This window comes from Salminus brasiliensis, chromosome 2 (assembly GCF_030463535.1).
Source record: "Salminus brasiliensis chromosome 2, fSalBra1.hap2, whole genome shotgun sequence".
NCBI classification, from domain to species: Eukaryota; Metazoa; Chordata; class Actinopteri; order Characiformes; family Bryconidae; genus Salminus; species Salminus brasiliensis.
Genome location: NC_132879.1, coordinates 23,313,354 through 23,329,620, shown reverse-complemented (window position 1 = coordinate 23,329,620; position 16,267 = coordinate 23,313,354). Strand labels below are relative to the sequence as shown.

The window sequence follows — 16,267 nt, the reverse complement described above, 5'->3', positions numbered from 1 at the left end:
GATAAATATAGCGACTTTATTTCCACATTAATATCAATCGGAGGAATGTAGGCTAATGTGGAGAAGAAAATATGAATTTTAATAATATTAGGCACAATGCATAAGATTAAAAGCTACTTGCTATGCAGTTGGCCTATAGCTTGGAGTGCTTTAAAGAAAGTTCAGATTTTAGGAGGAGGGTGGTTGTGGTGCCTGATGTTATTGCACACCAATGCTTTATGTAGCCTAAGCACCACTAAATCTGCAGATAACAATATTAACATTTACATTAGTCTGGGTTTTGGGCTCATAAACACTGTAAACTTCAAATCTAAATTTCTAAACCAACGCTGCCATTGCTTAATATGAGCCCAGAGACATATATTTAACTGTATGCTTATTGTAGACTAACCTTCTTCCTACGATGCAAAGAAGATGTCGACATTATCTCTGAAGCACAATATTATAAGGACATGAAAGAGGCATCGCTCAGTGTGTGAGAGAGGGCTCCTCCACCGCTCACATCCATTCATCGACTATTGACAACCTCTCCCTTTCTCAGTTGTCTGACTGGAGCTCTCACTAGCGCTGCCAGTGGACAATCAGACCTACACACCCACCTCTGGCTACACTCGCGTTTTTTTTTTGAACATTTCTTAGTTCTGCTCTAAATTTACACGGCCAGGCGAAGTCCTCTTAGCTCGACAAAAATCTCGTCGCGGCGCCTCGTGATCCGCTGGAAGACAGAAGAGGAGGAAAAGAGAGAGAAATCCGAGATACAACATGGAGTCCCCTCCAGATCCAACAAGCGACCCGGGCAACAGCGCCTCAGAGTCGGCTACCCCGGTCAGGGAAACCCCGGTAAACCTGGAGACTCTCCGCAAAGCTGAGCACCAAGCCCCGGTCAGGAGACAGAGCTGCTCCAGCACCAACAGAGGTAAGAGGCCACTGAGTTTAGTGTAGTGTCAGCGGCGAGCTATCGATTTGCCTCAACATTGATGATGCATCAAACTTCAAAGTGAAGCCGTGTCGAGAGCAACTTAAACCGTGGAGCTGCGCCTCAAATGGATGTTTAGTGCATTATTATTTAGCGCTCACATTTGGACCGCGAGCCCTCGCCACGCTGTCTGCTCAGCCGTTCACAACACGTTTAATTGTAATAGTGTGGAGTTGGGCTGCTGCCGCTGCTCGCGTAACCGCGGCTGACAGGCAGACAGGCAGGCAGGCAGGCAGCTCTTAGCATTGTGGCTGGCTGGCTATGACAGCGCTGGGCACCACCGATTAAAATGACACAAACGGCCCCTCGTTACTGAATCAGCTCAGAGCAGAGCAGAGCGGGCAGCGAGGGCTGCCCAAAAGTAGCACGCATTTAGAAATGGCAGCACTGATTTGAACGGTGGAAGCGCTGATTTGATCCGATCCAACTTCGCTGGGCAGTTTTTTTATTTTTTTTTTCAGCCGCTCGAGTCTAATGGCAACATTTCACTGATCTCACAGCACGGGCTACTGCTACGGAGTGTGTTTTCTCACACAGTTCCACGGGGTCCCGGGTTGTGTGTGTGTGTGTGTGTGTGTGTGTGTGTACGACTGTGCATTTTCCACGTTTGCTACTGTCAGTGGAGCTCTGTGTGTCGGTGCACGCGCTCTCTTCCCCCCCTCTCTCTTTCTCTCTCACTCTCGGTTTGGCTCGTGCGCCGCACGGACACGCTTACGTGTGGAAACGTCAGGCGGGCAGGCGGCGAGCAAGCAGGACGGGGCGTATGTGTCACTAGGTTGTGGACGGACCACAGCCGCCGTGGTGGTCGTTGTCATCATGGAGCCCAGCGGTACAGCATTACGAGGAGCCCGAGTGTGTGTTTTACAGTAGAGACAGTAGAGGCTCGTTTAAGCCACTCCCCCCCCACCCCCACCACCCGCCGCCGCTGCCGCCGCCACCACCACCACCACCACCGCCGCCGCCGCTGCTCCTCCACTCCACTCGGCATCCTCCATTCAACTTATCTAGCTCGTCCGAGTTCGGCGGAAAATGGATTTCACGAGGGGGGCTGAAAGTTTGGTGGGGTGGTGGGGTCGCGAGGCTCGGCGTAGGTCGGCCCCGCGTTCACTGGGTCCACGTTACGCCGGCGGGAGGGTAAATTTAGCCGCTGATATGGTGAAGGTGGAATGTAAGCTGGTTATGTAACAAGTTTTGCCATAAACAGAGGAGCGCGCGCGCGCGCACGCGCACGAGAGAGCGCGAGAGAGGGCTCGTTCGGCTCGTGCGCGCGCTCCAGAAGTTTTCTAAACACTAAACGCACGCTCCTGCGGCGCGACGTCGACATTGGAGCCCGTCTACTTCCACCTTTATAGACTTTCTGCGAGCGCTGAAAGGGAGACGTTGTTTCACTCTGTGCCTCGGTAGTTTCCGAGCTCTGCCTGGTTATGTAATAGCGGGCTGGAGCAGGTATATGACGGCATTTCGCCCCGCTTCAACTTCGTCCTGGGCCGATTTGAGTCAGACCTTCTTTCTTCTTTAATGAAGAAGTCTGGCCACGAGACACTCCTAACCCGCTGACCTATATTCATCCCCACCCTTTACTGCAGAGGACTAAAGTGCATCTGGAAGGGAAAGGCAGGAAAAAGAACGCCTTAGCTCTGTTATGTAACCTTGTGAATGGGCGAGAGACAGAGAGGGAGAGAGACAGAGAGAGTGAGACACACACAGAGAGAGAGAGAGAGAGAGAGAAACAAAATGTTCACTTGGAAAAAGCCCTGCTCAGGATTCACATTCCCTCCAGTTTTCCAGCACTTGAGCAAACGGCTCAGACGTGACACTGACCCAGACACAGGTGTTTAACAGCACTTTATCAACTAAAAGATAAAGTGAAGTGATAATACAGATCAAACAGTGGCTTTCACAACTTTTACAGCCCTTCAAATACATACATATAAATTCACAAAAACAATATTCATAAAAACACTTATTTTTGTATATTGGCCTGTTCAGATCACCAATAATTCATATAGAATCATCTCCAACTTACATTAACATAAAATAACGACAACAGAGATCAATATTTTGGAGGAAAATTAGGGGCAGGCAAATTCCTGAATCTTACATTTGCACATATTAAGTGCTCGGTAGCCCTAACATGCTATTTATATATATATACACTGTCTTAGCAAATATTCCATGCCTGTAACATTGCAGAAACCCTAATTTTACGTCGGAAATGTGTATTGCAGGCAAGCAATGGCATGAAAAATAATGAATGATATGAGAAATCAGTGGAGTTTTGTGGTTTCTTCTCTTTTATGGTCTTTTTTTGTCTTGCAGTTTGGATTCATGTTTCAAAATGATGTGATTTTCTACAAATGATTTCTCAGAGGGTACTTTAAAAACCGATGCTTGCCGCACGTAACAGTTATCCACCAGTAAGAGCTGGTTTTAATCCAGTTCAGTAGTGTGGTCATACTGTGTTCTCTTAGCATATTTTGTGAGTGTGACTACCTCAGTAACAAACACCGAGCTTTTCTTTAAGAGCGGCAGCTCAAGCACAGAGATTGGTCACACTCGCTTGCTTTGATGGCTAAACCATGTGCAATGAGGAAACTCACTTACAAATGTTGTGATAATAGTAAAATGGTAAGCAAAGTGAACAGGAACTTTTATTGCTGTTTTTTGCATCTGTGCCTGTCTTGGGTCTTTTATGTCTCGTTGTTGTTAGAGCTCTTATGCAACTCGAGCTGATGTATTTGATAACTGCACTTCGTATGCTGACTGAAACTTACAGGGTGTTAAATTAAGTTTTTCATAGTTAAGTCATACGATGACCTCAGGAATTTGAGCGTTATATATGCAGTTATTTCAGTCAAGGTACAACTGAATTTCACGGCACATCTAAAAGGAGTTCACACAGAAAACCCTCAGAACAATCAGACTGTGTGGTTTAGCTTTTTGTTTCAAACATGTGAAGCATTCCCTAATTACAGTGCACGGCCCAGAATCCGCTCTTAAGTTTATCCACAGAAACCAACAACTGGAGGACAAAAAAAAAAATACAGAGAAACAAATTTTCAATTGTTATTTTTACACAGACTCTGCTCAGGCCTTCATGTCCCGTCATGTGTATTAGAGCTGGATCTATGGTCTGATATGATGATTCTAATTCTAATCTCCGTAAGTCACAGCATGCTTTTCTGAGCATAATGTGGACATTGTCAGTATTTCAAAAACACTGACCTAGGACATGTTTCTTTACAAAGAGAGCCGACTTGGTCATGGTTTATTGGATTTAGTGCAGTGTAGTGTTTGTGAATAGAACATTGAATAGAAATTTGCAGCCAGTATTATAAATGTTCATCCAGAGATGAATGCTGTTTTTTTAAACCACTGGTTCTGTTTTGTCTGTTCCTTATCAGATGTCAGAAGACGTTAATATTTGTATTGTGAGCATTTCTTGAAGTATAATGATTTAATGTTTAGTGTGGGTTCCCAAGGACGCATTATTGGTGTGGTGTGCTTATTGGTGTTCCAGACAGGAAATCAAACTCTAGTCTGCCGCAGGGAGAGCAGTGGTGTTACCCACCATGCGACACCAACTTTTCTTCTTCTTCTTCTTAAATATATATTATTTATCCATATTAATTTCGTATTTTCCTCTATTTACAAAGTGGCAAAACTTATCCCGAAAAGGATGCTGGCGCTCTTGAGAAGAGAACGTCTGTCTCATTTTTAACCCCGAGCAGCCACACTCATGCAGTACTAAAGGCTGATTTCAGCAGAGGCGCTTGTAAGATATCAGAGGGTGCGAAGAGGCAGGATTGTGGGTCTGCTGAAATCATTAGCAAAAAGAGAAGGTATCATTATTGTAGCACAGCATCCTCTAGCTCTGGAGGAAGAAGTTTGGAAATGATCAATATTAATGGTGTGATTAATGGCAGGGGATACTGTGAGTTTGTGTGGAGCTGTGGATGTAATGAAGGTCTTGATCCTTTTTCCGTTATAGATGTTGTGGCAGGCTGATTTCATTGCAGCTCTCAGCCTGGTACTGCAGTGCTTCTTCTGAAAGTTCAGTTAGAGGATGGGTTGGGCTGGCTGGTGCTAGAGCAGCATAAATTGGCAACGTTGTATGCTCTGTGGTGTTGGTAATCCCCTGCTTTATTATTATTTTTTTTATTGAGAGTATAAAGGTTATAAAGGTTGCATATTCATTGGCCAGTATGGCTGCCACTAGTGTGGGATGGGACTGGTTCATTGCCCAGAGATGCAGAGAAAAGGTAATTGTGGATGGTGACTGTTGTTTCCATGCCTGTGTCTGTTCTTACAGATGTGTATAGCATTACTGTTTTAGAGAGACAGGGGTTGTAGGGCGAAAAGAAGGCTAAATGCTTGGCCTCAATGTTGACATGTTGTCATTAAGTAATTTTTGGCCTAAATACGGATTAAAAACATATTATATGTCCACTCTGACTTTATAATATTTATGTTTAGCTTATTTTATACTTCCTACTAATGGCAATAGTCAAGGACTATCGCCGGCTATTATTATTACCATTCATTGCAATTAAATAATGGTACCTCTATGTGTTTAAGGAAAAAAGGCTTCTAAATGCGCCGCCACTCCAGGTTAGGTGCCCACATGCTAACAGTTGTGCAGTTGGAAGTGCTCTCCTGCATGTGTGTTGAAGCATGTAATGCTACACTGCCAGTAGGAGAGGAGATTATATGTTGGGAAGTGGGTGAAATTGAGGACAAAATGAGTGAAAAACAATTTAAATGAATAAATTTAAAGTTTTTTAAAGAATAGCAAAGGAGAGGAGATGCTAAATACCAGAGCTCAGCATGGACATGCAATTGTCTAGTATGTTGCTTACCAATGAGAGACTGAGACACTTGTAATTTCAAAGATCCCCATTGATCAAGCTCACATCTACACTGGTAAATCCTTTAATCAGATATCTCAGTAAATCGGCGTGTTAGTGTTCCTAATGTCACAACAAAAGGGCTTTAAATCAATAAACCAGGTGTATGTCAAGTCTCTGAGGCCTGGGTAATGCTTGTTCTGACTTCTCCACATTGTGTTGAGACTCAGCTTATTTTTCTTGCAAGTGCAATGCAGTGGCACCACCGTGGGATCTGCCATCTGTGAAGGTCTAGGCTATAATTACTTATTAGTTGGCATGTCAGACAACAATATTTTGCTCCCTCTTTCGCAGTGTTACTGTGCCATGGTGAAATCTGTCACCTGGTGGTGTGCTGATTGACTCTCCCCAGCGGGGGAGATAGAAAACCAAGCTGTGCCCTCTGATATGAACCCTGTAATTAGCCCAATAGATGTTATCCTGTAGCACAAGCGCTTTACTAGAAGCCATGTGAGTTGCTTCAATAACATAGGATAAACATCCACATTCCCCCACCTTTTTATAACCAGTGCCATGCTTGGTCCTGGCCAGATGCCACCGTGTAGCTATATACACATGAAAACACCAGACACCTCTTAACATAGTAGTCTGGCTGGAGCGCTTGTTTTTGTTGGCCGGTCATGGATGCTGCAGGAAGAAACCCAAAGTGTTAGGGGCTCCAGTGTCTGGCTGCTTAAAGTGGACTCTCACCACCACAGCCAGTGCTATTTTACTCTGAGCGCTGTGGGCTGGAGTGGCGGCGCGTGTTTACCCAGTGCTGACAGAAGACGAATGGGGCGCAAGGGAGCGAAGGTCCCTAAACAAGGTTTCTGCACAAAAGCCTTCCAAAAGCCTGGAGCTGGCACGCCGCTCACGCTACTCTATCTGACGGCACTCTTTCGAAAAGCCTGTGACATTCTCAAATACCAGGGATTAGGTTTTCCCTGTGTGTCTGAGCAGGCTATGGGTGGAAGTCACCCTTCTGGGCTGATCTAGGACCAGCTCCTCTGACCCAGCTCTTACTTGTGTGCAGTATTTGAGAAAGCACAAACCTGGCGTTAGATTAGAAGTAAAGGGCAACTTGTATCAGTGCTGCACAGAGCCACAGAATACTCACAGGCCAGCCGGCAGTGAGGCCCGTGTCCTTGAAAGTAGGGCCATGCTGATACAAAATGTCTTGTTGATTTTGGTTAGTTACCTTCTATTTATTTCTTGTTTTCTATTATATTGTCCCTAGATGTGAGTGTGTGTGTTAAGGGAATAGTCTGCAACTGAATGGCACCCTGTCCTGGGGGTAAACCTGCCTTGCTGGCTCTGGACCTGCCGTCACCCTGACCAGGGAGAAGTGTGAAGAAATTGAATGGATGGATGGATATGTATCTTAATATTTTGACACAACAAAATACGAAGTAGTGGCAGATCTGAAAAACTGCTGTATAGTGCAGCAAATTTGGAATAGAACCCAATTGATGTCCAATTAAACAGGAATACCTAAGTGTTTGTTACTAAAACATGCAGTTGGCCAGTGTTTATTAAGTAGTGATGATATCTATGACATGTTCAGAAAAGCATGATGTTTATCACAATAACATTCATCATAATTACAGTCAAATATCATCATGTTGCCCAACTGGAAAAGCAATCATTTTATAACATCACATACTAGTCAATACTCAGAACCCCTTGGCAGATGACCCACTGACATAAGAGTTTCCTTCCTTTCCTTATTTTATTAAGGAATTTTGCATACTGTCTGGAAATATATTCATGGAAGCGTACTTTAAACACCCAGAGGAATTCTCCTGAAGAGGATTGTGATTTTGTGGTATTGATTTGAAAGTAACCAGAAGCGATGTGGTCTATGCTAGTCAAACACAGAAGGACGTCATGGAACAGTCAATGTGTTAAAGCAGGTCAGGCAGCTTCCTAGGCCCTTTAACATGAAATCGTTACTAAAGCACAATTCAAAGTCCACTTAAGGATGTAAAGTCACTTGTTACGCAACCTTTAAACCCCTCACCTTTGTGCTGTAGATAGCCTACAGTGTATCCATAAGATTCAGTTTCCCATGCCACCATGAGCCAGTTCTGTTCTGCAGTGCACAGGAAGAGTAATCTATTTGTCTGCTAAATGTTTTTGTAGACAATCTATTTTATCATATTTATTGCCTTGCAGCGCATGAAGTACTGTGCAGCACTGAAGTACGGAATAGAGCACATGGCAGTATATACCCATTCTGAATATTTTCCTTCCTCGGTTATGCATGGCTGTGTTGATTTAGGCTTGGACCCTGAGTGTTTTTCTAAAAGTTCATGGCCTGAAAATGTCTGACATCATTCATTTAGTGTGTGCCCAATTTCTTTTTTTTACAGCTTACTGTGTACTCTCATGTCATTCGCAAGTCCAGCTATTAATTGTTGGCAGGCGATATCTGGATGTATGTTTCAACCCTACCCTTTAACTCTTTCACGCAGCAAAGATGCATTTATACCCACCAGCGCTTGTGCCTTCCCCTTATATTTGTGGTTAATATACCTGAATTTACTTGAAGCTGTGTCCCATATGCAAGAAAGTAAGTTTGAGATAGACTTTCAGAAGTTGTGTTGTGTGCGGGAAGGATTTACCATGTTATTGCACATGCACAGTGCTCTGGCTTTTCAGGAAAGTGGGTCTAGAGAAGTAGGATCAGTGCTTTGCTGTCTCCGAGTGTCAAAACATGATTAGAAATTTCTCGAATGTCTCAAACTTTGTGATTCATGCTAATTTAGGAGGAAAGTTTAGCGGATGCGAGAGATCCGTCCTAAATTTCCTAGATCGTTTATCAATATATGATTAATGCTGTGGTGTCCAGATTAGGCAAAGTTTAGCCTCTTTGAACTATATTTGAAAGTTGCACCCCCGCTGGGACAGCTTATTTTGGAGTGCAAGCCACCAGTGGCGCAACTGGGGCTGGCAAACAGGCCCCTCAGCTGGTGACAGGCACCAGATTTTGATGCGAGATCTCCAGTGACAGTGCACCTCTCAGATCTGTGTCCCATTTACAGAAGTTAATATCTGAGATAGACAGTTTAAATAGTAATGAATGAATGTACTCCGGATGCATTATGGGAGTGCTTTAAAGGAGTCTAAATTTACTGTCGTGCGTCCGCTGTGACCCAGCTAGGCCCGTGGCGTAATGGAAGGCACGACGCTGAGGAGCACGCCTGCAAAATAGGCCTTTCCTGAGGGGTCTCAAAGGAGAAGGTAGGTGATTAGTTGGGTCTAAAGGATCACTCGATGGAATTTCCAGGACCAGGCACTTAACTTAACTCATGTAGGCAAGAAACTTGAAGTTTCAGTGCTGATCTCAGGGCGCTGAATGTAAAATCGACATTTCTCCTGGCTCAACACATCAAATTCGCCTTGTTATCTGTGACTTTTGGTGTGCATTTCAGGTGCATGCAGCTTGCAGAGTGAATTTCATTGGTGGGAGTTGTCCAACAAGTGGCACACACCCAAGCTAGAATTACTTGCTTGCATTTTCCTCAATGTTGCACATGTGCTTTATTTTAAAACAGCAAGAGGTGAAGGCGTAAAATCTGTGGTATTTGAACAGCGCTCCCCCGGAGTCCCTTAAACACTGTTATTCTCCTCAGCGACTTCAGAATGAATAGTTTCAGCAGAGGCAGAACCGTTCGCCCTGCATTTCTGATGAATGTGTGGTCAGAAAATGAAACGTTAAGTAGAAAGTGTCAATGCCAGTTGCTGGTTTAATACACCATGTGGGTAGGTTGAGGGAAATGCAGGCTTAGTTCTGAACTGGACCGAGCTCGAGCTCACATTGTTCCTTCTGTTGGTTAAAGCTACGACTTTGGTGGAGGAAATTGGCCTTAGAATAATGCTGAAGCAATTCCACCCTTTAGAAGCTTTATGCAGAACACAGAGTCAGCCTGAAAGTAATGGTTTGTTTCCATTGGCCAAGGGTTGTGTAATGTTGTCTGCTTTTCATCTTAAAATGTAGAATGTTCCTTTACAAGGTGTGTTCACCCTGCTCATAAAAGCCAGTATGGAACCACAGAAGGGACATGAAAATCTAGGCCATTTCCTGGACTTGACTTGATTTTTTCATTGTCTCTGGAGACCTGTTGTGTTTCTTCTCGAGTGTATGTGTGTGCCTGTGTAAGTAAGTGTGTAAGGAGATATTGTCTCAGTCATGCTGGTTTATATTTATATTGTTGCTGGAATGTAAAAACCTTTTATCTCCAAGATGACAGCTTTACAGGAGGAGGAAAAACACTTTTCACTTTACATTGACTTTCAATGGAAGTTTTTTTGAAGCGTTTCTATTGGTGCATTCATCTTGAAATTTGGACATAATGTAGATTTTAGAAGGTTTTAGTTGGTTTTGGTGATTACATGCTGTTTGTCAGATATTGGGATGAGTGGATTACTGTATCTAATTTAATTGTCGGCCTGCATCTTGAAATCAGATGCATTAAGTGCATGTAATTTCCATTTATTCAGTTGGTTAAATCATGAAATGATTTGACCTGTTAGTGCGAGGCATTAGCAGGCACTGTTAAGTAGGTGTCTGACTTATTTCTCCTTAAATTAATTTCAGTCCCCTTTACAAATAAAAGTTTGGCTGATTACAAAGATAAGTCATTTTAAAATTAGTGGTACTCTTTTTTTTTATTTGATCATTCACGTTTGATTAACAAGGAAGACATAATCTCATAAATAATATAAAGTAAGAGACTCAGATCTTGTCCCTTCAGGTATAGTACAGCAGGCTCTTAATCGAATTAGTTTCACACCCAGACACGGCATATTCTTCAAACACCCATGGTGATTTCGGACTGCAGATTACAATCAGCTGCTATTTTGAGTCTTTGATTAAAATCTTGTGAGCTCGTACACGTTTCTTTCCCCTATGATGATTTAACCAAACTAATTATTAATATTGGAGGTCCTTTCTCATGCGTTTTTTTTTTTTTTTTTTTTTACCAATTACAGTGGTGTAGTGGACCACAGTGGTTAAACAATACCCATAAGTATTAATCATGTTGAATCGCATTGGATGGGAATCCATTAGTTCATTCTTATTTAAATATCTTACGGTACTTGCAAGGCAGTGGGGGGGTTGTCCTAGGACTTTGTATCCTTGTTGACCTTCAGTGTAATTCTGTGGGGCAATGAAAGAGATTTTGTATGCAGTATTACTGTTACATTCGCATAGACATTCTGTACTACTTGCTGCTGCACAAGAACACATTAAAAGGCATTACTGAATTTTTGATATCGGTATAAAAGAGCCAAGGGACCATTTTCATGTTTTATAGATGAGATGGACACAGATTGTGTCGTTTTTATTGTACACTTCTAACATATCATTATTTTCACTTATTGGAACGGATAAGGGTTTTTATACCATGTAATACTACAGTGATTAAACAAATAATGTACCTGTGTCTGAATGTACACTGATTAGCTACAACATTAAAACCCTCTACCTAATATTGTGTAGGTCTACCTAGTATTGTGTAGGTCTTTGTGTAGATGCCTTTTTTTTAACCAATTTTTGCTACAGTAGCTCTTCTGTAGGGTCGGATCAGATGGTCTAGCCTTCAACCCTAGCATGCCTTAATGAGCCTTGGGCTTCAGTGACCATGTTGCTGATTCACCCTTTATCCTTTCTTGGACACCTTCTGGTAGGTACTGACCACTGCATTCCTGAAACATTGCCCAGCCATCACAATTTGACCTTTGTGTCATTTGTCAAAGTGGATCAGACTCTTACGCTTGCCAATGTTTTCCTGCTTCCAACACATCACCTTTGAAAACTGACTGTTCACTTGCTGCCCAATAGTTCCCACACCTTGACAGATGCCACTGTAAATGAAGATAATTGGTGTTATTGGGTGCGTCCCATTTGCATACTATAGACTAATACTATAGAGTACATATGATATACTAATCTTAATAGTGTTGGTTTGGCAGGTCACTTTGCAAAATATGAACATACTAATTGACGGGTAGCAATAAAGCACTGCTGTGCCAAGTATGCGGCATTGCAAAGGGAGCTCTGGTGGTTACAGGTCACCGCTGCACCTGCATCGCTGTTCACCAATGTTTCACATTTTTTCCAGACATGTGTATTGCATTGCATTGTGGAATGAAACCATTGAAACCCCACTCAAAGCCAAATGATTCTAGGTATGCATCAGGGATTACATACTGCATACTCAGAGTCTAGTTAGTATTACTACTTAGTACTCAACTGGTATTTAACAGTTCACTTCATTATTCTTAATGTTTTGGCTGATCAATGTAATGCTATTTTTATTATTGTATAACAGTAATCAAGGATAAAGCTGTGGATGAAGCAGATTAAGCTTTGGCTCTCCCACTCGAAAACATGTTAAAGAAATGAAATTTGTATATGTGACCGAGTGTGGCCTACTCCTAGAGAGCCACACATGGACAGACACATTTCTAGGTTGCTTTGGCCACTGAAAAGAAAGAAAGAAAGACAAACAAAAGCTTTAACTTGATGTGTTACTGACACCAGGGGCTTTTTTTGTTCTCTTCTTTAAGCCACCCTACATACTGGTATTGCAACTACATTAATAGCCCTACATCATTGCTGCTACCAAGCTGATTAACCGGTATCACCTCCCCAACTCCCCCTCCAAGTAATATGTTCAGAACTGCAACTGCAATTTCTCTTTTGTCTAATGGACAGTTAATGGCTGCACATGTGGATGGATAGGAATGGGATGAACATGACATGGCAGTGATCTAGGCCTCTAGTCCTCTGTCAGAAAATCGTTTCAGAGTGTTGGCAGTGACGGAGAGGAAGACCCACTCTGCCATGTTTGCCACACTAATCATCTTCCACATCTCTGGGCAAAAAGTTTATCTGCCTTATCTATCAGTGTTTTACCACTTTATTTTCATAATGTGGCGGCCGGGATGCAATAATTAACCCCATGTCAGGTTATTAAAACCCTATTTTTACTTGACAGACAGAAATAGACATACAGAAATAGGAAGATGGAAGTTCGAGGGTTTAGAAGATAAGAAATTATTCCTTCCCGAGGGAGCCGGAATGCTCATGACGTTAGTTGTCCATTGACTGAAGCTGTACAATTGTGCAGTATATGGTCCAAAATATGAAGGAGAATGTACTGTATAATCCATGTATTGTGAACACTTAGTACAAACCAACACTTGTTTTCAAATATTACACTCTTCAAAATAAAGGTGCTCCAAAAGGACTAGCACTTTGCAATAGTGATTGTAATAGTGCAATAGTGAGTGTGAGGAACCTTTTAAATTGGCGAAGAACCTTTACTTTACGAATAAAGGTTCTTTAAGTCTAGTAATGGCTACTCATTATCACACAGCGTCTATTGCAAAAACTGGCTATTTTTTGGAATCAAAAGTGGTTCTTTTATGCTGTCGCTCAAAAAACCTTTTGTAGCACCTTTATTTTTAAGAGTGTGCGGCTTCTTGAAGCCCTTGTCAGTTAATGGGTATTTTCTTTCCCTTGATCTGTAACAAGTCGGGATGAAATTTGAATAAGCTTGATAGGAATCGCCTCAGGGGCTGTAGTGAATTTGTCTGTCAAATGTTCGTCTGTGGTTCAGCACATGTTAATGATTCTGCTGAACTTTATTGCACAGTCTTGCAGTTTCCTTATGCTTCATTTATTGGGTGTTGTTCCAGATCTATTTCACAAACAAACCTTAGTTTGGTAAAGAAACGTTCAGCGGTGTGCTGTGTGGCATGAAGCCGACTTCTGTGATTTGCCACCTATCAGTCCAGCCAGCGGGCCCCCCCCCCCTCCACCACCCATGACGAACCCGCCTGCCGCTGCTGCCTGTTTAGTGGCCGTGTTGAAACCTAGATGGACTCGTGGCTGTCTGCCACTATTAATATCACCACTATTAACTGTCTGTTGTATCTGGTTTGGTAATTATTATCATTAATGTTTAAATAGTTCTGACCAGAGGAGTGGGTCCCCATTGTGAGTCTTGGTTCCTCCCAAGGTTTCTTCCTCCAGCTCTGAGGGAGTTTTTCCTTGCCACTGTCGCCGTTGGCTTGCTCACGGGGGGTCTTTGATCCTTCATGTTATTTCTTCTTTCTTCTCTGTCTCTGTCCTTTATTAAGTACTAATTATGTAGAGCTGCTTTGTGACGACAACAGTTGTAAAAAGCGCTATACAAATAAATCTGACTTGACTTGACTTGACTACTCAGCGCTCGGGTAGCGTAATGGCCCTCCGCCGAGGGAAGTCAAGGGAATAAGTGGAAGTAGCCTGACTTTTCTCTTTCATATGGTTAAAATCATACCTTCAGTCCAGAGTGCAGGAGCACTTTAGCAAAGGTGGGGGCTCTGAAATTATGATGTGCCAGACCATTTATTGGGCACATCTGTCATTCGTATCAATGGGAGTACATTTGCAGTGCGCTGCTCTCCAACTTCGTCCACCATGACATTGATAGACCAGCCTGTGACGCGGGTGGCAGTTTTTCCAAAATGTGCCCCCTTTAAAATGTACACTGAGGTAAATGACAGTCCTTGCCTTTAATTAATAGAGAGAATACTCATTATCATGTCAATTTGCATTTAGGGGGATGAGTGCTTGGGAGGCTCATTAATTGCCGGTTGGATCAGAAGCTCTGTTGTGGGCTTCTCTCTTACCTGGCTAGATGCCACTGGATCTTCTCAAAGAGCCACTTCATCTCTGTCAGGGCCAGGTGGAAATTTGCTGCACAGTTCTAATTGGACAAAGTGCCTTTCAAACTCGCAGCCATCACTCAAAGATCAGATTAACAGGGCCAGTGAGGTGTCAACATGCTCCTGCTCTCTCTCTTGCACTTTCTCTCTCGCTCTCTCTCTGTATTTCAGCCTCTGCCTCCTAGTGGCTTAAGGCCTAATGATTCTAGGCCTAGTGTTTTCTATGCACACCATTTACTGGTGTTAAAATAAGGCAACTTTGAAGAACAGCTCTCTTAGCAGAAGATTTTAATCTCATCCATGAAAGACACATTATTAGTTTTTGAACGCAGTTCAAGTATCTGTCAATTTGCAGACTCGATGTTATCCTCACATCTGTTTTGCACACCTGTAGCAGTGTACCAGTGCTGTAACAGTGCGTACAATGCTGATTTCATTTTCTTATCCCCATCTTGTGATAAACAAATGAGTCACACAAGATACTTGGACGTGTCTCAGACAGATTAACCAGCTTTTGCACTGCCTTCACTCAGAACGGTCAGATAAACTGCACAGTGGTCTCACCCATAAATGAAATGTTGGTTTGCATAACGACAAGCCTTCATGTTGCAAAAACAAAGCCCAATCAGTCAGGCTCATTCTTGTGGCCCAGTCACGAACGCAAAAACTAAATTAGTCAGACAAGAGCTGACATGGCAAAGAGAAAATGTCAGTTGGCCCCAGTTTGCCAAGAGCTCGAGCTCTGATGCCGATAACCTGCTACATTTATGACTGGTTCCAGTTACATGTTTTGCAAGTTCAGACCACAGGACCAGCTCGGCAAGAAATCCACACCGCACAAAACAAATAACTGACAAATAAGCACAGCTGGACGTAAAGACCACAATATTGGTCAACGATGCCAAAGCATGTACTTTAGCATAGTTGGTGGACTCCGTGTGGGAGAGTGTGGACAGGATTATACTGATAGTGGTGTCCTGACTCAGTCAGATAACACTGGGTAGTGCCCTACAGGCACTGGACTGAGCATTGAGCCCTGCTGTACACCCTGCTTGTAGGTAAGCAGTTCCCCGACTCGATGCAAATGCAGGGGCACATTAAAAGATTATTCCCAGGAAGATTGTGCCAACATAACCTCCAGCACTGTACATCTGATTCGAGTGTCAGCTGTACCTGGGAGAAAACTCGAACAGCCCTACGCGGCCATTTGTATAACAAAGAAATTGTACAGGAAGGTACACACACACATATATACACATGCAGCTAGATTCAGTCATGTTGATCACAGACGCCATTAAACAGACCGACAATATCTCCTTAAAACCTTGTGACAACTGTTTATTGTAGTGGTTAAACTTTTTATGATAAATGAAAACCAGTAGGTCTGTAAGAAGTTAAAATGAGCATTATCGCTATTAGCAGATTAGCAGATTTGCTTAAAATAGATTAAATTTCATATCAAATCAATATGTGATGATGCATTGCTTGGGCTACTGTATTGTAACCTTCTACAAATCAGTTTTATTTCTCAGTAAAGCTAATTAAGTTTATTTTAGACCCAATTTTTATAGGGAGTTGATGCTTTGAAAACAGATGGAAAAAAAAAAAACAAGCATGCCGAAGTCGCTGAGTTCAACAGCACATAGATGAACATGTGCCTGAAAACAGTTGAAAACGCTTG

General features: G+C 42.8%; 1 protein-coding gene across 1 annotated transcript in view; it reads left to right on the top strand.

Annotated features, from left to right (window-relative positions):
- Nucleotides 1–599: 599 nt before the first annotated feature.
- roraa (RAR-related orphan receptor A, paralog a) overlaps nt 600–16,267 on the top strand; it is a 303,424-nt gene continuing 287,756 nt past the window's right edge. The window contains exon 1 of the mRNA XM_072670830.1: nt 600–916. Coding sequence (XP_072526931.1) covers nt 763–916 — 154 coding nt within the window. The 5' untranslated portion in view covers nt 600–762. The remainder of the gene's footprint in view (nt 917–16,267) is intronic.